This window comes from Maylandia zebra, linkage group LG2 (assembly GCF_041146795.1).
Source record: "Maylandia zebra isolate NMK-2024a linkage group LG2, Mzebra_GT3a, whole genome shotgun sequence".
Classification (NCBI taxonomy): domain Eukaryota; kingdom Metazoa; phylum Chordata; class Actinopteri; order Cichliformes; family Cichlidae; genus Maylandia; species Maylandia zebra.
The window spans coordinates 17,284,370-17,309,352 of record NC_135168.1 but is presented as its reverse complement, the minus strand read 5'-3'; the positions used below and the strand labels follow the sequence as shown (position 1 = coordinate 17,309,352).

The 24,983-nt window shown below is 37.4% G+C and overlaps 1 protein-coding gene across 17 annotated transcripts in view; it reads right to left on the bottom strand.

Moving 5' to 3' along the window:
- The window catches only part of prom1a (prominin 1a), a 94,890-nt gene that overhangs the window by 8,774 nt on the left and 61,133 nt on the right, over nucleotides 1–24,983 (bottom strand). For 10 of the 17 annotated variants that reach the window (XM_023152764.3, XM_004553660.3, XM_076889618.1 and 7 more), the window contains 21 exons: nucleotides 17,602–17,722; nucleotides 17,087–17,150; nucleotides 16,599–16,688; nucleotides 16,276–16,299; nucleotides 12,578–12,807; nucleotides 12,121–12,195; nucleotides 11,876–11,939; nucleotides 11,350–11,509; nucleotides 10,778–10,930; nucleotides 10,435–10,558; nucleotides 9,242–9,345; nucleotides 8,407–8,491; nucleotides 6,547–6,693; nucleotides 5,443–5,514; nucleotides 4,775–4,867; nucleotides 2,522–2,539; nucleotides 1,941–1,994; nucleotides 1,777–1,857; nucleotides 1,625–1,693; nucleotides 563–652; nucleotides 71–186 (listed from right to left, as the gene is read on the bottom strand). In XM_023152764.3, the coding sequence (XP_023008532.1) occupies nucleotides 71–186; nucleotides 563–652; nucleotides 1,625–1,693; nucleotides 1,777–1,857; nucleotides 1,941–1,994; nucleotides 2,522–2,539; nucleotides 4,775–4,867; nucleotides 5,443–5,514; nucleotides 6,547–6,693; nucleotides 8,407–8,491; nucleotides 9,242–9,345; nucleotides 10,435–10,558; nucleotides 10,778–10,930; nucleotides 11,350–11,509; nucleotides 11,876–11,939; nucleotides 12,121–12,195; nucleotides 12,578–12,807; nucleotides 16,276–16,299; nucleotides 16,599–16,688; nucleotides 17,087–17,150; nucleotides 17,602–17,722 (2,034 nt within the window). Of the gene's footprint in view, nucleotides 1–66; nucleotides 187–562; nucleotides 653–1,624; nucleotides 1,694–1,776; nucleotides 1,858–1,940; nucleotides 1,995–2,521; nucleotides 2,540–4,774; nucleotides 4,868–5,442; nucleotides 5,515–6,546; nucleotides 6,694–8,406; nucleotides 8,492–9,241; nucleotides 9,346–10,434; nucleotides 10,559–10,777; nucleotides 10,931–11,349; nucleotides 11,510–11,875; nucleotides 11,940–12,120; nucleotides 12,196–12,577; nucleotides 12,808–16,275; nucleotides 16,300–16,598; nucleotides 16,689–17,086; nucleotides 17,151–17,601; nucleotides 17,723–24,983 lie in introns of those variants that run through there. The other 7 variants (XM_004553665.3, XM_004553666.3, XM_004553671.3 and 4 more) reach the window with 4 other exon arrangements.

The window sequence follows — 24,983 nt, the reverse complement described above, 5'->3', positions numbered from 1 at the left end:
ACTAGGTATTTAATATGAAAACTATAAATACATTTAAGGGAAAAGTAGAAGAGCATGTACAAATACTCACTCATCGTAAACATCCTCTGTGTCCATCCTGCGGTAGTACTTGGCCAGTTTTACTGCTAGAATAATGCTCGGGAGCAGGAGGAGAGTGCTGCAGCCCAGGCCCATCCAGAAAGTGTTCTGTTGGAAAGGCAAGTACTTAGGGTGGAAATGATAACCCATCAGGATATTAATTCATAATTATTTTAGCCTTCTGTTATTACTGAGGAAAGATTTCATGCAAAAGTTCAGGCTATGCAAGTAATATAAAATATGTCTTCCCTCAGGACATTATATAAATCAAATGAATAATAGATTAAGATAGACAGTAGTCGCTCCAGTTAGAGCCATTTAAAACTGTCACACTTTTGCTATGCTCATAACCATCCATCAAAACAGTACTGGATGTGACTTTTACAGTGGGAATCAACCTTCTTTACTCAGTTATAGAGTTTTTAACCCAAATATAATCTGTTACAAGTCTGTTTAAACAGGCTCTGTCTTCTAATATTGTTACCATAGAGTCAACCACGAAACTGCAAGCCATGATTTCTGCTGTGTCCACCATATTGCTGAAGGGCTTGCATGGTGCAACTTCCATAGCCAGCTACAGAGGATATAAACAGGAAATGTCAACACACAACAGATTCAGTAACACTGTACAATTACGTTGCACGTTAAAGTCTGTCTTGGAGATGTAAACAATTGCACAACGTCTCCCTGCAGTGTTCTTGGCAAACAAAAAGAGACTTCTGAGATCAACAGAAAAGCTTCATGATTCAAGCATCTTGTTTTTTTTACTTTCATTCCTTTAGTTAACTAAAGCAGAAACCAACATGCCACAGAGCAAATTCCTCAAATTTATAGAGGTCGTAACTGTTATATTTGACTTTTCTTTATACACTCCAAAACCTTTATGCAACATGCAAAGTTTTGCAATGCAACATTCGCTTCAGGCTAAATTAACACTGTGAGAAATAGACCCACACCTTCAAAGGGAGACAGAATGTTCACATTCCAGCAAGTGAAATATGGTGTTACTGAGAATTATTTCTTGTAATTCCTTCTGAATTTTATTCTTTGTAGTTTGAAACATTTTATTGGAAGACTTGAAGTGATTCCAATGGAATCAATGTGAGTCGACAATATAAAGTCTCAATGTAGACGATTCAAGTAAAAGGCAGATTTAAATGCGATCTGACTACTGTAGAGCCTGAGACCTAAAATGTCTTGTGTGTCCAGCTCTCTAGTGTCGTAGTATCTAAATCTGCCTGAGAAAAGAAAGATTTAATATGAGCTTTACATCATTCCTGAAATAAGACAAAGAATGAGCCGTGTACTATATATCAGATATGATAAATATCATATCTGCTGATTGAAGTTTTCATCGTTTGTGGAAGTGCTATCTAAATCTTGGTGCAGGTTCTTAATGATCAGTAACAGGTTGATATTTGCTTAAAAAAAACAAACAAACAAAAAAAGCAAACAAACAAAAAACAAACAAACAACCTTTTTTGCAAAACTGTAATTTTGTTTCCCCTTCTTAGAAAAAATAGCAAATTAGAACACCAAAACTTACAGATGTTTTCACCCATTCAATGTATTGATGAAAGTAGCCAATAATGGTGTTGGTGTACTTTCTGGACTCCTAAGGAAGATTAGGACACAATGTAAGTACAGCATTTTATACAAATCAAGTATAAAAGCAAAGAAAAATAATTCAGCTGTTACCCGATTTATTAAATGCGTAGCGTTCTGCGAGATGAGGAACTGCGCAGCTTTGATGGCATCAAGAACAGCTAAGATTTTGTTCTACGGAGAAGAAACAACGGGTTTCGTTTAGACGATGATGATTAAATTATTTCTGACTTAAACTTGAGGACTATTTTACTTACAGGAAGATCAGAGGCTGTTCTTTCCAGGAACCTCATACTCTGGTTCAGCGCACTCTGTAGAGCACCAAAATTTTAGGTATAAAGGTCAAAGTTCAGAGGTTAATGACATCCGTTCAAAAAATAAGCCAGTGAAACAGAAATGGAAACCAGAATCAACCGACACTTGATGAATAACATCTTTGCATGCTAAAGAGTTCTGTTCCAAAATTAAATATCCACAACGAAAAGAAAAACATGATTCAGTTAGCTTCAAAGGCCAATTAATTGTAACATATGCAACAACTAACCGGTCTTTCCTTTGCTTCCACTAGTGACTAAGTAGATAGGGTTGCTACACAACATTTCTTTTCTTTAAGTGGATATTTCTGACATTTTAGCACAAAACTCTTCACGTATAACACCAGAGTACATGAGTATAATGTACATTTAATAAAAACACACAATGCAGCCTAAAATTGGACTTTTCCCACCTCTTTTTTTAAAAAATAAATAAAATTGCTCTAAATGATGTCAGTGTTTGTTAATGTTCCACATAACGAATGGGGACACTTATTACACAAGACGAACGCATTTCTGCTTACCCTTGCTCTAACATACTTCTTGAAGTTGAAAGAGGAAAAAGAACAACATAAAAAAAAGCAGCTGTAAAAATCTGTGTTGAAGAATATCACTGCTCGTCTGAACTGCTTGTAGCTGTAAATAATTGCTGTTATTCAGAAGAATGGCATAAAACTGAATATTTAATTTGTTTTTCACAGTCATGTCTTAGATGACACATGCCTGAGGGTCAGAATTTCCCATTTAAATTATATTAAATGAATCATATAAATGTCTTATCTCTGTCAAGGTTTATGTAATTCTCTGAAATATATATTTGCAAATGTTAACAGAAAATACTCCTACTTGGTAGCTTTGAGTTTGGGATCCTGACATCTAACACATATCGATATAGTCATTTATAACAAAATAAATCTACAGGGCTCATGTCTTTTAGCTCTGTTGTGGTCCCGAGTAGAGCAGGGCGATATGACCAAAAATATTTATCACGATATACATTTGTAAATTTGCGATAACGATATAACTGACGATATAATTGACACTAAACAAAATACTTTACAACTCCACAACTTTATTAGTGCAAAAAAACCCCAAAACCATCAATGTATTTTCACTTAAACAAGCAGCTGTTTTTTTATGTGCATTAAAGTTATATATAAATTTAACCGTGCAAATTCAAATTCCTCGCTGACAGTTTAACCAAAAGGCATTTCCAGTGGAAATTGGCCGACATATCCTCAGCATAACCATGTATAATATCCACAAAACTTAAAAAGAGGTTATACACACAATACGATAATATTATGTTGAAGCACAGTACGTATCACTCCGCGAGGCTCCGCCTATGATAGGCGTAATGCTCCAACAATCCATCAAGCGGTGCGGGTTCGTAGCTTAGCAAAGTCGTACTAAAACATTTGACAGATTTGCGAGCGCTGTGTAGCACATAAAATCATTTCGAGGTCAGTAAACACAACCAGAATTCATACATAAGGCACACGGGATTATAAAGGGCCACTGTCGATTTTCAGAAAAATCAAAGGATTGATTTAAAGTGTGCCAGTTCCACACCACTGAAGCTGCAGCATTTTTACAAACCAATTCTGGTTCATCCGTTTCATTCAACGATCCGCTTTCGCCTTCCTCATTCTCCGTCGCCGCCGGCATGCTTTTTCCCATATGCGTATGAAAACAAAGGCACCGCGCATGCGCATTTTACCCAAATTCTATCGCGATATTTCATTTTCTTGTTGTTGCCCAACATTATACCGGTATTACCGTGAATGGTATGATATGGCCCAGCCCTAGTCCCAAGTAAAATATGGAGCTCAACTAGCCACTGGTTGCTTATGTCTCTGTATTTTGGCACCAGACAAAGTGTTATGTTAGGCGTCAGTAACACAGGCCTAGAGACCAGTTGGCGATCCCCAGTCTGACTGAGTGGTCCTCAAGGTTACTGTATGAAATAGGTTGTAAAAAGGGTGCTGCAACAAACTCCTCCTTGTAAATGGACTGATTCCCATATAGCGCTTTTCTACTCTCCTGGAGTACTCAAAGCAACATGGTGCATTCACCCAATCACACAAGCACCGTCTTCTAAGTTTCTTAGTGCGAACATATCGGAGAGCAATTTGGGGTTAGTATCTTATCCAAGAATACTTGGCATACAGACTGGAGGAGCCAGGGATCGAACCATTAACCTTCTGATCAGTAGATGACCTGCTCTACCTCAGTGTTGTGATAGGTTATATCACTAGCAGTCCATGGTACTTTGCATGGATGACACTAAATGGTCCGCAGACACTCATGAGGCTAACCACTAAAAGGTAATGACACTTGAAAAAGTGTGTCACAAATTGGAAATGGAGACTGTCTGCCTATCTTGGAAACCAAAATGTTTCAAAAGGCACGACATATACTTTGAAAGCAAATGATGACGTGACCCATTTCACCAAGCGACTGCCAGCAAACTCCAGCAACAATTCACCAACTTGCTGGGGAATGCACATTTTTTCTTACCGACCAGTAGTTACCAACCAGTACACAGTATAGGCCTGTGCAAGTAGGGCCTCAGGTTTAAAAAGCCTAAAATCAACTACCCACTGAGGTGGGAAAAGTAAAGACAGTGGACCAGCAACCAAATCAGCAACCACTGGCACATAGTTTTGAAATGATGTAGGACGAATCTTTCCTCAAAGAGAATAACTAAATGAATCTAAGCAGAAAACAGAAATAGCTATCTCAATAGTAAACAGAGAAACACAGTAGGGCATTACCATGGATTGCTCCATTGGGACGATCTGTTGCCTGTGGATCTGCCGCAGAGTGCTAACGTGGCCTTTCAGAGCAGACTGCAGATTACTTTTGGGCTGAAACGCACAAACAACCACACAATCTTGAAATATATTAAGATAAATATATCAAAGGCTTAGATGGAATTGAAGCACATATATTATACATTCTTAATTTTTTCCTTGCCTTTTATATAACAGTACATTAGAATATAGTTCTTTATCCCTTTCATCCAGGAGAGGAATCAAATTATTGAATTTACGGAACAGCTGGGTTTACTTCAGGACAACAAACTTATGGGACCTTTAGATTAAAATCTCTTTAAAAGCCCCTTTCTCTAAAATCAACTAACTACAAACTCCATCTTTCTACAGGACCCTAATGGACTTAGAAATTGAAAGTGAATGAGCATGTTGTGCTGCCCTAAATGCAATGGACGGCAGTCACACATCATTGAGAGCTTTTATTTGTTCAGGCAGAGCCGTTGAAAGAGAGCTTAGAGAGCAAGAACACACATATTTTCTTTTCATTTTTTGCCATCAAGTGCTCCTGTGGCATTGTAAGTACATAAGCAAATTAAATCAGTGTGCACACAAAAGAAAACACTTTATACAACCACTACTGGGTGCTTGTATAAAAGTCAGATTCTTACCATCAGGTCTGTCTGGGCCTCCAGTTCTCTGGCAAATGAGAGTAGATCCACTACAGTGACCCCCTTATTCACCTAAAGACATCAAAGTAAAAGAGAACAAAATATAAAAAGTAAGGTTGTTTTCCTTTATAGTAGCAAAGTTAAATTAAAGATGTTTTTTTGTCCACTCCTTTTCTTTTAGCTACATTTTCACCTTCATCCTGTAGTTTCTTCTGTAGCAGCTTTTCAACTGCACAGATTCCAGTCAATTAGACCGCTAGAAAGCTATTTAATATAACTTTTTGTCACTTATATTATTTCCAACAGACAGCAGAGAGACATGCTGCACATAAAAATGTGTCAGCTTGACTTTTGCAGGGTGTGTGCGTTGAGTATCAGTCAGTCTTTAAAGCTTTTTTTATTTTATTTTCAGTCACTCTGGGGAAATAATTCTAAGGGAACCTGACGGGTTGTGTTAGACAAGACATGAAATGCCAAGTCCCTGCCTGTTCCTACATCCTCTTTGCCTTGGCAGGATCACCTTTGGATAATTGAGCTGCAGTGGTCCTCGACGAAACCCACTGTTCTGTATCACACTGAAGCTCTTATCAGGCGAAGCATGGCTGCCTGTTGTATGTTAACTGACAGCAGTGGAGGTGCCTCTTAGACTGCGCCCACAGAAGTGAGCTATTTCTGGTAGCACACCATTAAAGCACAGCTGAAATATGTTTGTGTGTAATTATGTAAGAATTTATAACAATTCATTATTATTTGACTCCCCACTCTTTCTACTTGGATTGTGCTTTCTCAGATAAACCGGTGCATCTACAGAACAATTCAGTCTAGTAATCACAAAGAAATACCTTGGTTGTGTAGCTGTTTTACACAAATATTGTGTGTGTCTCCTTCTGTGTATTGCTTCTTGTCTTTGTTGTGTATGCTGGCCTGTCCCTTGCAGGCACACAAAACCACACTACTTCCTGCGTGGTTTTGTGTGCCTGATTATCCAATTATGCCCTTCCCCCTTCATTCATGCATATTTTAAGGGATTTATTTGTGTTTCACATTTTTTTCTTTCCCGCTGATGTGTTTGCTCATTCCAGTATGCTTGTGCTGATGCGTCACCTCCTCCAGGTAGTCGGCGTAGTTGATCTCTGACAGCCCTGCTTCAGAGAAATCCAGGAGGTTCTGCCTTCCCTCTGCCTCCAACAGGATTATGCCTCTCAAGTCGATCTTAAGACTGTCCAGCTGACTGACCACATCCTTTGTGAACTGTTAACACAAAGATATAAAATACTTTTTTGTTTAGTTGTTCTAGAATGTATATATTAAATGTTATTCATGCATATTTTATGTGTATGTTCCAATTTTCTTGACATATCAGAAAAAAAGACAATCTGGTAATCTTAGGACTTTGAGTAAATTTCCAGTATTGTGACTGTATAGACATGAAAATAATGAAAGGCTTCCAAAAACACAAAACAAATGTTGGCACACGAGCGACCCAAAATCTTAAAGATGTGGTTTGGATGGAAGTCTACATATACCAGTGATGTTTTCTCTTGATTTTTTTTTGTTTTACAGTCCCCAGTCATACATTTCTCTACATAATCCTTTCATTTAACATTAAATAGTAAGAGTACTTTTGCTTGCACTGGACTGTATGCTTTAAGGACTGTTGTCCCAAAAAGCAAAGCCATAGCCGTACCGAGACATATCTTGGCAAGTGTGATTTTCGTGAAGGATGTCGTGAATAGAAATATGTAATTTCACAACCAAAAAAGAAGTTGTTGTTTTGTGGCACTTTAAAGACAACCAGACCAAAAATACTGACAATAAAAGCTGTTCTCAGATGACATGGTTGTATGTTTATGTGTTTCCAATAACACTAGAAATGTCCTGCATGTGATGGGTTGCACAACTTTTATTTAATATAGAAAATTCTACAAAGAGATGAGCTGTGCAACACTCCATACACTGAATCCACATACGCCAATGACACCCCCATTTACTGCCTGAAAATATTAATTTTTTTAAAACTTTTTTTTGTAATGAATTTTGAAATGTGAATACTTATGATCAATTCAAAGGTATAGATCATAGACTATATAATATAATATTTCATGTCACCATTTGGTGTTAAAGTTAGCACCCATGCTGCATACAACCTAGAGCCATGTGAGAAACTGCTGTGCATTTATACAGTGAGATAAATTAGAGTTACTATGGTGATAACAAGCATGTTAGCTTAAATGAGGGAAGCTCTCCTTAGAATAGATGTATATTCACAATAGGGGGGGGGGGGGCTTTTTAGATTTGCTGCTTATAGCTTGTATGATTGGTAAATTAACAGAATAAAAAGTGTCAGACTTTTAGAAAGTTTTTCAGGCTTTAATGAAGAAAAATGAACAATATCCAGAAGCCGCATGGAACATATCATCTGTTGGCGACAATGAGTCAAGGCAATTGTGCCAAGTGTCAGGAAAGTGCTGAATGTAGAAGTGGCTGGCTTAAATCAATATAATGTCACACAGGCATACACTGACTTAAGGGCTAAAGCATGCTGAAATTATCAGCTGTCAGCATCCCTTTTAGTTTGGGACCTAAGAACTTATAAGGTAATGCAAATGAAGTACTGCATGCAGCCTTGACTGCAGATGTCTGGGACCTTATTTCCTGTAGAGTCGTTTTTAATCCAGCTGTTTTATCATGTTTTGCGAGTGGGAGGGAAGAGAGAAAATGTTACACGTGGACAAAGATTACCCTGACTTTACCCTAATATGTGAGCAACATCAGAGTTATTCTTTTTCAGCTGATTAAAATTTGTCCTATTAAAGGTTAATATCATGTATCTTTATATGAACTAGTAATGTAAAGTGTATAACACTTTAGGAGAAAAAAAGTAGCTATTTTAGTTGCTCAGCTATTATAAGACAGCATCCTATCATAATAATAACTACAACAGAGTACGTAAAGGTTACTAACCACTGTGGTGTTCAGGTAAGAGGAAATATTGAAGACTTTGTCCAGATGCATGGCAGAGTAGATGCCTTGGTTCTTTTTGCAAGTACTAATGAAGACAAGTACACGAAAACAAATACACACAGAAATATCAGAAAGGGGAAATAAAAGAAAGAGAGAGAGAAAGAGAAATATCAATATGTAACTTTCTGTCATAGTAAAAATATTTGCTGCCACCAAGTGAAACTGACTGGAAGTACATGACTAATATGTCCATTTATGAGAGACAGTGTATTATTCACGAAAAGCTTAAAATGTTTGCAAATATATTAAAGCTAAAAATGCCTTGAAAGCATTTAGGTAGCCACATATCTTAGACTTGCTTTATAAAGTGTGAAAACTTGAAAACACATTCTGTTTGAAAATGGTGACGATGAATCTGCCATCCCAGTATACTGAGAATGTGCAGCATCACACTGCAGGAAGATGATGAAAGCTCGTGTAATCACTAAGAAAGGGGCTGCAGAAAAGCAGTGCAGACAGCGTAGAAAAAAACGATCCTAATTAGCAAAGCCAGGTTAATAGTAACCCTCTCCTTCTTTCTCATTTGCATTTCCATCAATGGAAACAAGATACTCAGTCACATGCTTGATGTCTGACCATAAGCCAAATGAAAAACAGCATCATCGATTAATTTTGCAGACTATACTTAGATAAATGGGTTGTCTTGCTGAAAAAAAATCATTCATATTGTTGTAAACTAGTGTATGCATGAAATATAGAGAAGACAGGTGGAGAAGGGTGTGAGAATAATGGCATGACAGTGTCATCTAAATACACAAAAAATCATTTTCTTTGCCTGTATAAGCTCTCTGTTGTCAACTTCAGCTCAGAGTCGTTGTACATGTAGCCAGGGATGAAGTTCTTCCACTCTGGGTTGATCATATATGGAGTATCCACAACCTGGTGAATTAGAGAGCAGGAAACAGGATGTATAATCAATAATTCCTATGGAGAAGCAAAATGAATCCATCAGTAAATTCATTATTGTAAATTCAAATTAGAAACAAATGCACATCATCATCCACGATGCAGTTCGTCCTCACTGAGGCGGCAAGAAAGTCGAGAAGAGCAATCATGGAGGCACAGAAGAAAATGCTGAAAATGAATTTCATTTGCAGAAACTTCTATAAATTACTTAAGAGACCCCGCTCCAAATCTGACAAACTTCGTTCTCTTTCATGAGTGCCGATGCACCATAAATTAAGAAAAATGGCAGAATATTTCAGCCTTTTTTTGCCCATTTCTTTATTTGTTTTTTAAACTTGAGGCAAAATTAGATCTTCTGAATTATGGATGGGTTGAGTGCAGATGCATTCAGACTTAACGCACATAACAGCTTGCCCTTGACAACTGGTAGCAAATGCTATTCCAATGAGCCCACCTAAGGGACACCAAGTTTTATGTAGTGTGCTTATACTAACAATTATCTGTGCCAGTGGTTCCCAGACTGTGGGATCTCAGAATTATAACTCGGGGTGGAGTGAAGCTGAATGAAAATGACACATTGGTTCTGCACTGCTAACAATGCATGGACACGTTTTTGAGAGGACTGCCCAGTAAAGCTAAAACAGATTAATCTACACCAAATGTCACAACCACCAAAACAAAAACTAAACACTATGACGAAGCACATGCCGGCCTCAGCTTCACCACAGTGGGTAATGAAGAGAGATCACAGTGTGCTGTGTCTGAAAATATTCACTTCTGAATGTATGAAGCTAAAGTGAGACTGTCACTTTGTTCACTATTTACATTTTTAGTTGTATCACACACAGATACACACGTTGGATTTTTCTATGAATTACAGTCAGTTTTCAAAGAAAAATATATAGAATGTTTCTTTTACTCTTCAAGTAGGACTTTTATTTAATAATATATATTAATCTTTGAAAGCAGGGCCCTTTGTATGCTTTATGTGTGGGATCCACTTTTACACAATCAAAAAACACTCTGTTTACATTTTATCTCCCTTATCATTGCATGACTTGCCTTGAAAAGCTCTTTGGTGTGGAATGGTTCGCACACAAGTTTCTCCATGTTCCCTCCAGCCAGGAAAATGATGGTCACCACTCCCATCAGTACCCAGGAGAAGAGAAAGCTAAATCCAACTCCACTGTGGAGAAGAACAAATAGTCCCTGTGGTACAGCTGATGTGTACAATTCTAACACAGTGAACTGTAGCTTTATAGTGAAACAAGCTGTCTGTCATAGTACAGTTTTAATAACTGTAAAAACTACTAGAACATGTACAGTTATACTACAGTTGTACTTGTAAAATAGTAACATAAACCTGAGTTGTGGCAGCTTTTTACACTTTGCATACTGGACTTACGCCATAAGCATCGTTCCTCCCGTATTGGAGATGCAGCCCCGTGTTGTAGGTGAGGCATGTTTGTCATAGCCCAGCGTGCCGCACAGCAGGCCCAGGTAGTTGAAGGCCAGGACCAGGACCACCATGCAACAAAGAGCAATGCAGCCAATCCACCTGAAGGCAGCAGGCAAAGCCAAACTATTAGAGATCTCACAGAAGGTGGTTTACCAAAATATAAATAAGCACAGTTCCCACTGTGGTTTATATCAACAAACTGTCAAAGCATCCTCGAGAAAGAGAGCTTTGCTCCACTTGCTTATACAGCCAAAAAAGCACATAAGCACAGAAACTAGGATGGGTACAATGAAAATAGAACACAAAGCTTACTAAAAAGGAAAAGAGAAAAAACATAAAGCAAGATAAATGTCAAACATCAGGCATATTGCATTAATATAGTTACCTCGTTTCAGCACATTTACATGATAGTTTCTATTTAATAAAAATGTTTTTTTTACTTTTACCCTTAGAGGTTTTCCTTTTATGCAAAGCACTTATAAATACACAGATATGCTTTGTGAAGTGAAGAAGAATACCTGTAGAAGTCCATTTTGTCAATTTCTGGGTAGTAGTCTTCAATCTTGGCGTGCACATGGTTAATGAAGATGGTGAAGTTGGACAGGCAGCTCTGCACTGGGAATGCCTTGGAAAAGCTGCTGATGTTATTGCCAATGCTATCCACCAAATTTGTTACACCTGAGAGAAATCATTTTTTCAAAACAGAAAAAATGAAGAGTGTAAAGATACTTGAAAAATAAATAAATTCATCAGTTTTACCATTTTAGGAAAAATATTAACCCGGATTTAAATTTAACATTGAATTAGACTACGATATCAACAAATGTTTAAAGTGAAATCTGTGCAATTCAAAAAGGCCCCATTCTTGCTACAAGAAACAAACTTACAGTACATAACAAAATAAACATAAAGAGAAACGCAGAGAGTGCAAGGAGAACACAAAAATCCATTCATTTATATAAGCACTTATTGTAATAACATATATCAAGAGTTATTAACTTTTGTGTTTGATTTCAGAAAAACATCGGTTCAAAAGCCACTTACTCTCAACAACACTTCTGGTCTGTTCAATCACCATATGCGGCGTGTCATTCAAAGAGGAGAAGCCCTGTGAAAGGAGGAAAAACAAGAAGGAACACCAAGTTTCTTTGTCCATTTTGTGGTTTTGGTTGGATTTGAAAAAAAAAATCAGGAACTAAAGATGAACAACTAAACAAGAAAACTGACAAAATACATCAGAAAATAGACTGGAAGACAAAAAAACTCCAATTAATGTGGTTCATGCTCACCCTCTGAACGACAGCGCTGAGGTCTGTTTTCAATACATCGTTCATCTTTTCCAGCTGTGCATTCACATCGGGTAGCTAACAAGTGAAAAACACAGCTTTGATAAGTATTTGCAATAAGAAATGATCAAAATGTAACAATTCCTGATTGCTGTTCAGAAATCTATTTTTTTCACTAGTTCAAATAACTCCTTAAAAAAATAACCTAAACCTTTCTATTGTTGTATTTCACTGTGCAGCACACTGCATGAGAAACAATGGGACAAAACAATTATTTCTAATGCTTAATATAATGCATAATCTTTAGGGTCAATATAGAAAGGTAGATGATTACTTTAAGACAGACGCAGAAAACGTTGAACTTATCCATTAGCCCAAAGTACTTAAGCCTGATTTTTAAGTGTGAACAATTTTATTGCAAACACGTGCCAAAAAGAGCACCACAGTTACAGTTTTGTACCCGTGTGAAATTTGAGCTGATCTGCAGCTGGGACAACGACTGGCGAATGTTGCGGCATAGCTGGGCTGTGGTAGCATCCGAGTCTTCATCATGGCAGTCAGTGTCATTTAGGGTGTGGTTGATGCTGGTCCGGACTTGGCCCAGGTTTAGGCTCAGTTTCCCTGTTCCATCCTGAAGCACCTCCAGAGATGCATTAACGCTCTCCAAGGCCTCCTTGGTTTCTCGCATGGCTGAAATAACGAGACCACAAGCGACATGGCAAGTGAACTGGGTTTAATATATGAGGGAAAAACCAATAAAGGAGAAATGCCCAAAGCAAAGTACCTAAAAAGTAAAAATGAAGAACAGTGGTTTTTGGGACTGTTCTCGCTGCAGTCACATGTTCTTCCAAAATGTAAATAAAGTCAGCTGGATTGTCTTATATCCTCAGAAAAATAAAAATGAAGGTGTTTTTTCACTAGTTATCTTGAAGAAAATTTTTAAATTAAAGGAGTTGTCATGTAGGGCTTTTCGATTAACTCTATTCCCATTGGATACTACTATGTGGTTTGGCTTCAGATGACTCAAAGAATCATGAATACTTTATATGAATCTTTCAGTTCTCTTCTGGAAAATACTGTAACAGTAAATGTGTGATATTAGACAGCCTTTGATTTCACCAGTGAAGAGGAAGTATGGAGCTGTTTTGTTTGTTTTGTTTTGCTTTTTTTAAACAGTGTATTGGTAACACAAATCGGGTAACCAGAACAAGGCAGTGGAGGCCAGAGGAAATCATAATGGTTGACCAGAAATAGCAGAAATACAGCTTAGAAACAGATATAGCATGATTTTTCATGCTTGTGTGCAACCCTGAACCCTGTTATAAAAAGCATTATGTGTAAAATGGGACTACGTAGGAAAAGAAAATTGTTTCATATTAAATAACTGTTTTGCTAAGTGGTAAAGGAACTATTAAGACCCTTTACCTAATTAAAATCACAATCCTACAATGTCAAAAGAACACATTATGCTGCTTGAATCATTGGATCATAATTATTGAAACATTAATGCGTATTTCATTTTAATGTTTCAGCTGGAGGTTATTTAAATTGCTAATATAGTAATAGGTAACTTTAGCTATATTAATAAAACATTATATATTAGTGACTTTATATAGTTAACATCTGCAAAATACTAAGCATTTCAAGTGTTATGTTATGGTATAGAGTACAAAGTACAATGTTTGTTTCAAAATATAATGTAGTTGAAGTAAAAGTCAGCAACAATGAATTATTTAAATAAAGCACAATGATATTAAAACTGTACTTTGTTTCCCAGGCACATACTAAGAAATCCTTACTATCAGCCCAAACTCCACAATCGGTGTATCCCTAGTAAAGCCCAGGCCTGATCCAAGTATATCTTTTGAGTTTCTCATCCAAGCTAATGGGGTCTGACATTTGAGTGTGTCTGTAGTGTTCTCATATACTAGTGTGAATCTCTAGCATCTAAAATTACACTGTTAACTGCACTGCATGCAACAGAATCGCTTTTGGCGAACATTAAGCAAACAGGAATGCTATGAATAATATGAGCCATTATTAAAGATGTCGCTGTTCAGTAAATGACGCTTTTCCATGCATTTGGGTTCATTGTAAGACAGCAGCCAGTGTTAGTATAGAGTCTGTGAGCAGCCTGCAGAGGATGCTTAAAATTCAACAGGATAAAGAAAACAAAAACACTAGCATCCTTGAACAGAGGCATAAAAGGTGAACAACAGGAAACGGTAAATACACTCTCACATAGTGGCACGATTAGCAACACTGTGAAGCCATAGATGGACGCTTAAGCACCATTTTTAATTGTAGTAGTATATATCTCTTGGTTTTGTATTCCCTTTTTCTATCTTGTTACACTCTGCATTCTCAGTGAATAATAAAAAGCTTTGACAACTTGGCTCAAACCCAACAGAAACCCAAAAGGATATGAATATTAAAAACCCAAATTACAGTACAATCACTGCCATGCCAATGGCCAGACATTTTACCAACTTTACTTTTTTCATGCTTACTGACAGATCTTTCATCTTTTCTTGCTGATGTGGTGCAAGCCTATATATTTGGGTCAAACATCCACACAGTAGGGGTGGGGGAAAAAATCGATACTGTGTAGTATCGTGATAATAATAATAATAATAATAATAATAATGGATACTTTATTGATCCCCATGGGGAAATTACTTGTTTTTCTCTGCATTTGACCCATTCACTCAGTGAAGCAGTGGGCAGCCCACTAAGCAGGCGCCCGGGGAGCAGTGTGTAGGGACGGTACCTTGCTCAGGGGTACCTCAGGGTAGCCGTTAAGTGGATTCGAACCGGCGACCTTCCGATCATGGGGCGACCACTTTACCTACTGAGCTATCCCTGATATTTTGTTTGCTAATAATGTATCGATACAGGGACAGCAGAAATCGATATTTTGTTACAAAAAAAGTTTTTGTGGACTGGAACATGCTCTGACTTCAGAGCATGTTGATCAGCTCCTTTTTCTGAGCAAGAATCCTGACATTCCTTCGCTGTCCAAATGTGTTTAACTTTTTTTATTGCAGCAATAAACATGACAGTTTGCTTATTTTAATTTAAGACATGTTTTATTTTAATTAAGTTTAAAACTTTTTTATTTAATGTAAAATTATATTTTGTTTTAATTTACTTTCAAATTCTTCATTTGCTGAAGGGGCTGCATAGTTTTCACAAATTGCATAGTTTAGAATAGCTATAATTGTACCAGATGGTTGCATTCAGTTAAGTTGGACTAGACTGTAATACAAACCGTTCAGTTTGTCAACAATAAAACTGACTGAAATGAGAGAATGACTGAGTGCGAGACTTTGTTATTAGATAAAATGAATATTGATAAAGTTTACCTTTATGTACAGAATCTGAATATCGCAAAATATTTTAAAAAATTGCAATAATATCGTATCGTGCGTTAAATATTGTGATAATATCGTATCGTGGGATATATGGTGATTCCCACCTCTACCACACAGCATCTAGTTGTAATTCAGAATTTAAAAAACAAGAGAAAAAGAAAACAAGGTATTCTCATAGTTACATATTCAAATAAAAAAAAAAAAGAAATAAATAATAAAAGTAACATGATTGGTTACACAAACATGTTTTTTATGCTCACATCACACTGGGGTAACACAGTTACAGTATAAAGGGTTTGGGGATTTTGTCAAAACACCATGAACTTAAAACTGCACTAGGCTGGATTTTTTTTAATCATTTCCATTTATATTCATAAATGGAAAGAAAATTGAGAGAATTTATTTGTCCAATTTACCTGGTGACAACAGAAGCAGACATTCACATAAAGGAATAAAGCATGAATCTAAAGTATGGATGCCTTATAGTAAAATTATATGTATGTATGTATGTATGTATGTATGTATGTATATATACTTCCACCCCCACAAGAAAAAAACCTTTCTACTTTCTTCACTCTGTGGTCACCAAAGTAAGATATAGCATAGTGCAGTTTTTATATACTGACTGTTTATTTTTCATCAAAAACTCAAGAACTGTAACTCGGGGCTCAGGTAGGCATCAAGGAAGAAAACAAAGGGGACGAATCACAGTAGCAACAATGGTGTCAAAATTCACAAAGTCAAGGGTCAAAGGACTGTGGGTCAGTTACTAAGTTATCATTACCTTTAATGGCCCTCTCGATTTTCACTTTATAAAAAAAAAAAAAAGCATAAAATACAAAGATTAAGGATTAATGAAACTATTATTATATGGTGGAGGACTTATTACTTATAGGAAAATACTGAAACGAGTCCTAAACCTGTATTTCCACCAAAAAAAGGTTATTCACACTTTAAATCACACATTTAAGGGAAAAACATTGTATTCATCACACAACTGGCAGCACTGCAATGTTTGCAGTGAAGCTGTAGCTGGCATTTAGTAGCTTAGAACCTGCAATATTTTGATCTTAGCTAGAGGAGGAAATTAAAAGTGAGCAACTGTACCTCCAGCCATATTGAGAACTTGGTCCAAGGCAGGACGGACCTCCTTATCCAACTGATCATGTATTCTTCCACCCAATAATGGACCTATGTCTGTAGAAAACATCAGCATAGACACGTTAGTCCAAGTCACTCTTGTTCCCAATTTTGTTCTCTAGTAAACTTGTGTTCTAATGGTTTGAGTATACAAGGCATAACTTCTTCCTTTTTTTGTTTTTAATTTAAAAGCTTAAAATCCTGGCTCTGCTTTTGCAAGTCACAACTTCTAGGAAAGAACTGCCTCCAGAAGAAAGTAGCAAGAATACTCAAGAGATGTTTTTTAAAAGTTGCTACTTTGCCTATGGAGCTAGTTAAGTCACAGTTGTGAAAACAAGTAAAGCAGACACATTAAATTCACATAATAAGCATGCTACACAACTGAGTGTATAAACTTAGTGACTTGTTTGTGTCTACCTAATTTACTATTGGAGAAACAGAGAAGAACTACTTACTATCTAGGTCATAGATGACTTTGTTCTTGGCCGTGGCATACTGTGATATTAGGTATTCAATTTGCTGCATAGAGGAAACACAGAGACGAGCAGAGTCTTAGAAATAGCTGCACAAAAGTACTTTATTGGTCTAGACACCAACAAACTACTTCCGTGTTACACAATTTCATTAATCCACTTGAGAATCTGGTTGGAGTTGGTTTCTTCAGCAAATACCACCCATAAGAGTGAGACTGATTGTTGGAGAAATTTCACCGTATGAGAACAATCTTTTCAAAAGCAACTTTGCAGGTGTTGCGTGCACAAAAGGTGAGAAAATTCTCTTTTCCCGTTTGAAAGGATTACACAAAGCCAGCATGACAAGAAACCCCAGTTTCAACAAAGAAAAAAAGAAATAATATGCACACTGATTCACAAGTGTACCCTCAAGGAAAATTCATAACTGAACCATCTATAATGCTTCACCTCAATTCTTTATGTAACATCGTGTTTCAAATGGAAACTTTCTGCCTCACCATCGGTGTGTCGTTAGCAAAGGTGTGCAGATCCCTCATGTTGCTGTTGACCAGTCTCCGTACGTTCTTCACCTGAGAGCTCAGGTTCTGGTTGGCGGCATACGCACACAGCACTCCAATCCTAATAAAACAGTGGAAACAAGAACACAAACATGTAATCTGCCTGCTGTCGGACATGTCTGAGTGACCCTGCTGCCCCTGTGTCAGTCAAGAGTAAGGCAGGGGCGAGCCATGCAGAGCAGGGTGATGACAAGCCATCAGCAGTAGGGGTCAGTGTGCACCACCACATTCACTTTACTTTGTTTTTGCAACTGCCACTGAGTGCACCTGTAGAGTGCCTTCATTCTTTGAAAGCCAGCATTACATTGGACTATTCTCGTACTCAAGAAAATAAATTTACCTTAAATCCATTTTAATTAACTGTCACATACAATTTCATTCATTTAATGTAAGTGTTGACATGAAAACACAATTTCCTGTTCATCAACAATGTTTTTAATAGGCTAGAATAAGGTAACATAACAGGCATAGAGGTCTTGTGTAAATGCATCTTTACAATACTGTATGTGTGTGTCATATACTGACATGTTCTGCAGTCTCAAGATCTAAACAACTATTATTTCCCCAAGTAATTTAGAAATAGACTCATAGCTATAAACCCAGGTGTCTTATCTTTATAATCTAAGGTCCCTGGGTTGTAAGCATATTCAAATTGAATGTGAAAACACAGAATCGCATAGAGCAGACCATTAAAGTGAATCTCTTGCATACTTCAAACAGACCTGAGTAGCTTACTACAAGGCTTAATTAGCTTGAACAACATCAAGGGAAAGACAGCCCATAATATTAAGCGGTTTCCATGACTCACTCTCATCCCAGCTGAATTTTCTCCTTCAGCACCTCACAGCTACTGCAGCACTACAGTGTGTGCACGTATGTTCTTACTGCTACTGATGTGTGTTATTAAGGTTCGCGCGTGAGCAGCTTAAGGAAAGGCGGTCAAAAAGGAAAAAAAAAAAAAAAGCTTCTCTACAATTGACTCTAAGGATCAAAAACTCCCAAAGTAGAGTTGTATGACACAGTGAATCCCCTTCATGGAAATGCTTCAGTGGAATAAGCAGCTTTATGAATGATGTAAGATGACTGGCAGAGAGGAGTAACAAAAGAACTGACTCAGAAGCTTCTGGGAAGGTTTAGATCAATGGTGTAGAATCGGGGTGCTGTGACTGACTCTATAAAAAAGGCAGGGGTCTTTATGTGTAAGTATGACAACAGGTTGTACGTATGTGACCACAGTGCACCCAGAGATGGGGTTTCTATTGTCTTACTGCTAATGCATGAAGACATTGCTGGGCGCCGTTCTTCTTTACAGAGCAGTAAAGTACAGCCACTGCTGTAATCACAGTTTCCCTTTGTGCATATAATCTAATTTCTATCCTGGATTATGCTGTGGACATTTTGCAACATTAAGCATTGCAGTGTGTTTGCACACTTAGTGTATGCATAAAATGTTTTCTACTTTCAAAAAATGCAGCGCATTGGAGCACATTTCCTTCCACTTTGTTAAACGTATGTATTTTTCTTAATTTCTGGCATGGAAATGCAGGGGAAAAAATGTCTTCAAATATTGTTACACTTTATTCTGTATGCAGACACATGCTTAAGTTTAGGCAGTCTAAGTCAGTACTTGTCAGATATCACAGCATGTAGCCAGCTAAGAGTCAGCATGTTTAGGATTTTTTTCTGGGGTTTAAGTCAGAGGACTGAAGAGTTAATGATTCAATAACAACCTAGTAAAGTTTGAATATTTATAAGCAAGAGGGACAGTTTCACAGATATGCCACAGATACTTTGAGTGGGCCAGTCAAACACCTTGGTTATTTTCTTTTTTAGACAGTTAGCTGTAAATGTGCTGGTGTTCTTGGGCCAAGAACACCTTTAGCTGTGGTTGAGACTGACTCTAAAATACTTTGGTATACACAGGAGTTCATGTTCAACTCAGTGAATGCAACAAGAGGAACCCAAATCATTATGTGGTATGAGGTATTTGTGCTGATATACTGTGCTTGGTTTTTGCCCAGCGTGGCACTGTGTATTACATTCTTGTCAAAGTCTTGCCATTTGTTCAGATGTAACTTTGCAATCCTTTGCAAACTTGCTACCCTGTTCACAGGATTCCCTCGACATATATTTGGTTTGTTTCTAAATCAAAATGAATGTAAATATTCACTTGCTGGCATCTGAAGGAAATTCATAATGAACATCTTTCAAGATAAAAAAGAGCCTTCTAACAGCATTGTCATGGTCTTTAAAGAACAAATGTGTTATAGGATGTGCTGCCCTCGGGAGAAAAATTCGCTGATCTGCATGGCATCAAGCTGCACCATCTCTAGTGGATGTGTGATAATGTTTGCCATAAATAGTGAGTGTGCCAACAGAGTAAACACTGTCACCGTACAAGTGGCGACTTAATGAGAAACTAGGCCAAACAAGTAGGCTGGGACACAGTGAAGTGGAGCCATCCGTAACCAGGGGAAGATTCAAAATGGCCACTTTCACAACAAAAGCCTTTTGTCAAACACTTTCTCTGCCCTCCCTCTGTATCTTTCTCACTCACACTTCATACATTTGCTTTCCTCTTTCACACACAAATTCACAATCCCGCACTTTTCTTTTCTATGCTTGCTTTTGGTTGTCTGCTTGTCTTTATTACTTTACTTATGAAGCCTCTATTCCACACCCTCGCTAAACTATTTCTTTCTCTACACCAGTATTTCTCCATATATCTCCCTTGATGAGGTATTTTTGTTTGACTATGCTTTCTTACTCTATCCCAAAGTGAAACGTAACTACCATTTTCCTACTCCACCCTTTCTCTTCTTTAATCTCCTCCTCGGTCTCCTGTTTTGCCCTCAGTTACCTCTCTCTTTTCCCTCTTTCTCTCTCTCTCTCCCACTTCCTACCTCCTGTCCCTTCCTTTGTCTCTCTCACTCCCTCTCGTAGCTGAACAAAGACTCTTTGAGGAAACAGCCTGGTGCTTTGCAACAAGCTGTGTTGCTGACTGTCCACCATATTTTATGAGAATCATGTTTGAGTTTAGCTTGAGTTTGCTCACGTTCCAGTTTGAGTCTGTTTTTTAAAAAGTGATTAAATTAAATGAGGGTCTAAAGCTGCAAGAAGACAACAAGGCATACACACATTTGTATTTGAATACGAAATGATCAAACAACCATCAAACTTAAAATGACAAGCAGGGCTTGCTAACCCGCTTTCTCACTTACAGCGTCTGTATCCACGAAACATGCCACTAAGGACTCAATCCCCCTGCAGTGTCATCTTCATTTCACCTTCTATTTAATGGTGTTTATTATATCACATGTGACAGAGAAATATTCCATGGCATTCAGCTGATGATAAGCCAAACTATAAAATTCACTTATGAAAAAAAGATGTGAGCTTTGCATGACAACAAAGAGAAGATCTGAAATTCAAAGCAGATCAAACAGGCATCAGTTCATTATATATATCTCCGATTGAGCTTCTAGTATTTATTCCTATCCTTTAGTCTGTTATCTAAAGTTTTTGTCCATATAAAAGGTTTTCAAAGTTATAAATGCCAGACTCCTCTCTTATGTTACTTATCTACATCATCATATAAAAAGCCCTCAAACCAAGAATAAGCATTTGCCTCCCGGAGGAGCCAGCAACCTTTAGCCAGAGCTGCTTTATTGCTGGTCAGCACAATTTTTAGTTTTGATGACCATATCCTGTTTGCAAATCAGTTATAAGAACATGTGCCTAACATGGTTTAAAATGTTTACAGTTTCTCAGGGATCCTGGATTTGTTTGAATGTTTAGTGTTAGCACTATGTTCACCTAATGCAAATAGACCGGCACTTATATATATATGTATGCTAACTGAGCACTCACAGCCCCTTTTTTTCTACAAGCCCCTAATCACACACATGTACTTTACCTAAGCACCTTTTTATAACATTCAAATTAACACTCAATTCAGTATCTTGCCCACACAGACTGGATGACTGTCCACAGCCACCACAAGACATAGGCTACTGTTCCATCTCTTTACCTTTCTCCTAAGCTCGGTATTTTCATGCAGCCAAATTCAGAAAAAAAATAACTCATAAAAAGAAATGTTGCATTTCAATGAAGCAGGTGGCCTTTAAAAATACCATTTGTCACCTCATCTGTGCACTTCAGCCATTGATCTTTTGTGCAGCATCATCACATTTCACTGCTATCAGGAACGTCTGAACTGCACAATCAACTCTAGCTATCAACTGTATGGCTGCTTTTTGACTGCAGGGGACAATTCAAACACAGCAGGAGGCAGATTTACCTCCAACAAGCTTGAAAAAGGGCTTTAATTCCTGCTTGAGCAAAAGCCAAATGACACATGAAACTGCCCCATGACAGCAGACGAAGAAGAGCAACAAACTAATGCAGTGCCCCAGAATCTAGGGCACTACTGGGGGCTGGGCAGTGAGTGTTCCATGGTCTGGTGGTTCCATAGCTTTTACAAACTTCAACAATGGCCTGCATTCAGTGTAACTGTAGTTCGGAGGCTGGGACAGTCCCCTTACAGCCCCTTCCTCTTTTAACACTGCCGGAAATGTCTCTTTATTGTCCAGCCTCAGTAAGAAAATGATCATTCTAGTCACTGTAATAACTACAGTGATCATTTTAGTTCACACACATCGATAGACAATGGCAGCGTAATCAGCACATGTGCATAATTAAATATTCTGAGTGCAATATAAAACAGCTACTGTAACTGTCAATCAAAGCCTTATCCAGAATAATCACTATAAGAATAATAATTAATATAAATAATTTTTTTAATTATTATTAAATCTTTATTTTTGTGCCAGTCTGACCTGAATGCAAACGCTAACGAGAAGTGATGCATTTTGGTGCATGTGGGACAACAGAGGTGTTGACTGAAAAATGTCGGGCCTAAGCAATTTGTCCTGTCATATACTGTAGGTTATGTAGCAAATCTTATGTAATCTGAAATAATTCATTAGACATTTTATTGTGCCAACAGATCACTGCCACAGCCAGCAACTGCAACTTTTTCTAATTTTAGCCACTTCGTGATCTCATTACTCCACTTATTTAAATGTATATAAATGTAATAACTGAATTGCTATTGCATTCATTTTAGTACCTACATAAAGCCTTTGGTTTGCCTGTTTTCATTCCATTAAACTGCCCTTTCTCCTTCAAGTGGCTATTGTTATGTATTTTTATTTGCTGTGTTATTACTGTCCTCAGAGCTTGCCAAGTCACATTCTGAGCCCAACTTCCCATTGGAGCATTGTGTCCTGTGAAGAATTTAATCAAGCAATGAATGCTTAAGCTTCCTGGCTTCAAGGCCTTTGCTCCGAGCATGACAGCCCAGTAAAGACAGTGCTATTAGTTCTCAGTTTTCTTCCTACTCATAAGGATGCTGCGCAAGCTGCTGTCAGTTGCATGTGAAGACTGTCTGGACTAGGTTGATGGGAGACAACAGACCATTAATTTCACAGTAAACAGTCCAGGAATGATATGAATACCAAACTCTGAGCCAAACAGCCTCACGGGGTTGTGTAAATAACACAGAAGGTCACTGCAGCACAATAGGATTTTTATTTTTTTAAATCTGTAGAAGGGCCAAAAGACAAAAAAAAAAAAAAAAAATCTTCTGCAGTGCATGCATTTTTCTGATTAAATTGTCAAACAGTGTAACCATTGATTAATCATTTTTCCATCCTAAAGCATAGCTTATACTAATATTTGTTTTTCCTTCAGTGACTGAGTTTGCTCAAATATGATGCAAATGACACATTGTTAAGGACACTACCCTGATTACCTGGGCAAGGACTCTGGTTATCTGGATATCTTTGCTTTTAAAAGTTAAATAGTAAAGTTCTCACAGAAGCAGTCTTTCTATAATTTGTCTTCTTAAGGATGTCCAAAACGCTTTAATAGACATCTGTGTTGCTCAGTAAACCATCCCTGGATAGGCTAAGTTTAATTAACCCCCTTCAAGCAAACATTAGTGGTTTAATTTAAAAATAAATATCAGCTGTCCATAACTAAATAACTTGTAATAGCTAATGAAAAAAATGAGGAAATTCAGAGAGCAGATTATTTAATCAGAAAATGCTAACTTCATAACACATGAATGCACTTTATGAAGCATTAACCAGTCAAACCTAAGCGTAATTAACTATTATTTGCATATAATTAATCCACTTTGGAGAAGAAGACGAAGTTTAAATCTTTTACACCTTTTCAGAGGTCCTGGTTTTCTCTGAAGTTAGAGGTCAGCTGAATCACACTGATTTGCTTTGATCGTGCCATCCTCAGTTATTTAGCGAGTTCATCCCTAGTAAAATAATGTTAGTTTGAGGTTTAGCGTCCACTGAATGTGAGAAGAATTCAAAGTCATTCAGTGTTTTCACACAAAATCATCATTAATCCCCTTTCAGATGAACTGCAGTGCAGTTTGTAGGAATTGGCAAAGAAAATTAAAGTATTGACAAACAAAATTACAACTCTAGTGTCTATCAAATATCAAATACAGGTGCAGGTAATTGTGTGGATATCATTGCTTTCATGCTACTGTTCTAATGCAACCATCAGTGGCTTGGTGCTTAACAAAGCACACAGGTCTTGGTTTGAATCTGCGGCCACAAACTTCAGCGTGAAGTTTGTGTGTCCTCCTTCCGTCTGTGGATTCTGGCTTCCTCTCACACTCCAATGATATGCATGCTAGGTTAACTGGTCAGTCTAACTTGGCTGGAGGTGTGCATGTGAGTGTGGATGTTTGTTTTTCTCTGTGTGTTAGCCATGGGATGACTCTTTTCCTATCCAGGTGGCATTTAACCACTGGGATGAGCTCCAGTTTTAAGGGATGGGATGAGTTTGTACACTGCTAGTAAAGATGGCCCTTTGTACATATGCTGTATTATCCTGTGAGTTCTTGTACGTTTCAAAAATCAAATGGTTAATGTTCTGCTGATTACGTTGATGACCTTTTTCTTGTTCTTCCCTCCCAAGCTTCTAATAATTTGACATTGTTAATATTGTTAAGCTGCTATCATCAGAACCCTTGTTTCTACACTAAACGAAACTACAAAAAAAACTACTAAAAAGCAGTTTATTCTATTTGCACTGTTTCTTCACCACTCACCTTTCTTCACTTTCTATTATGAATCACTTTACATTTAATCATTAGTTACTATTAATAGGGGTCGTCTGATTGTTGGGGTTTTCAATATATTATTGTAGGATCTTTATCTTACACTATAGATACCCTGGAGGTGACTGTTGTTGTGGTTTGGTGCTATCAAAATAAAATTGAATTGAATTGT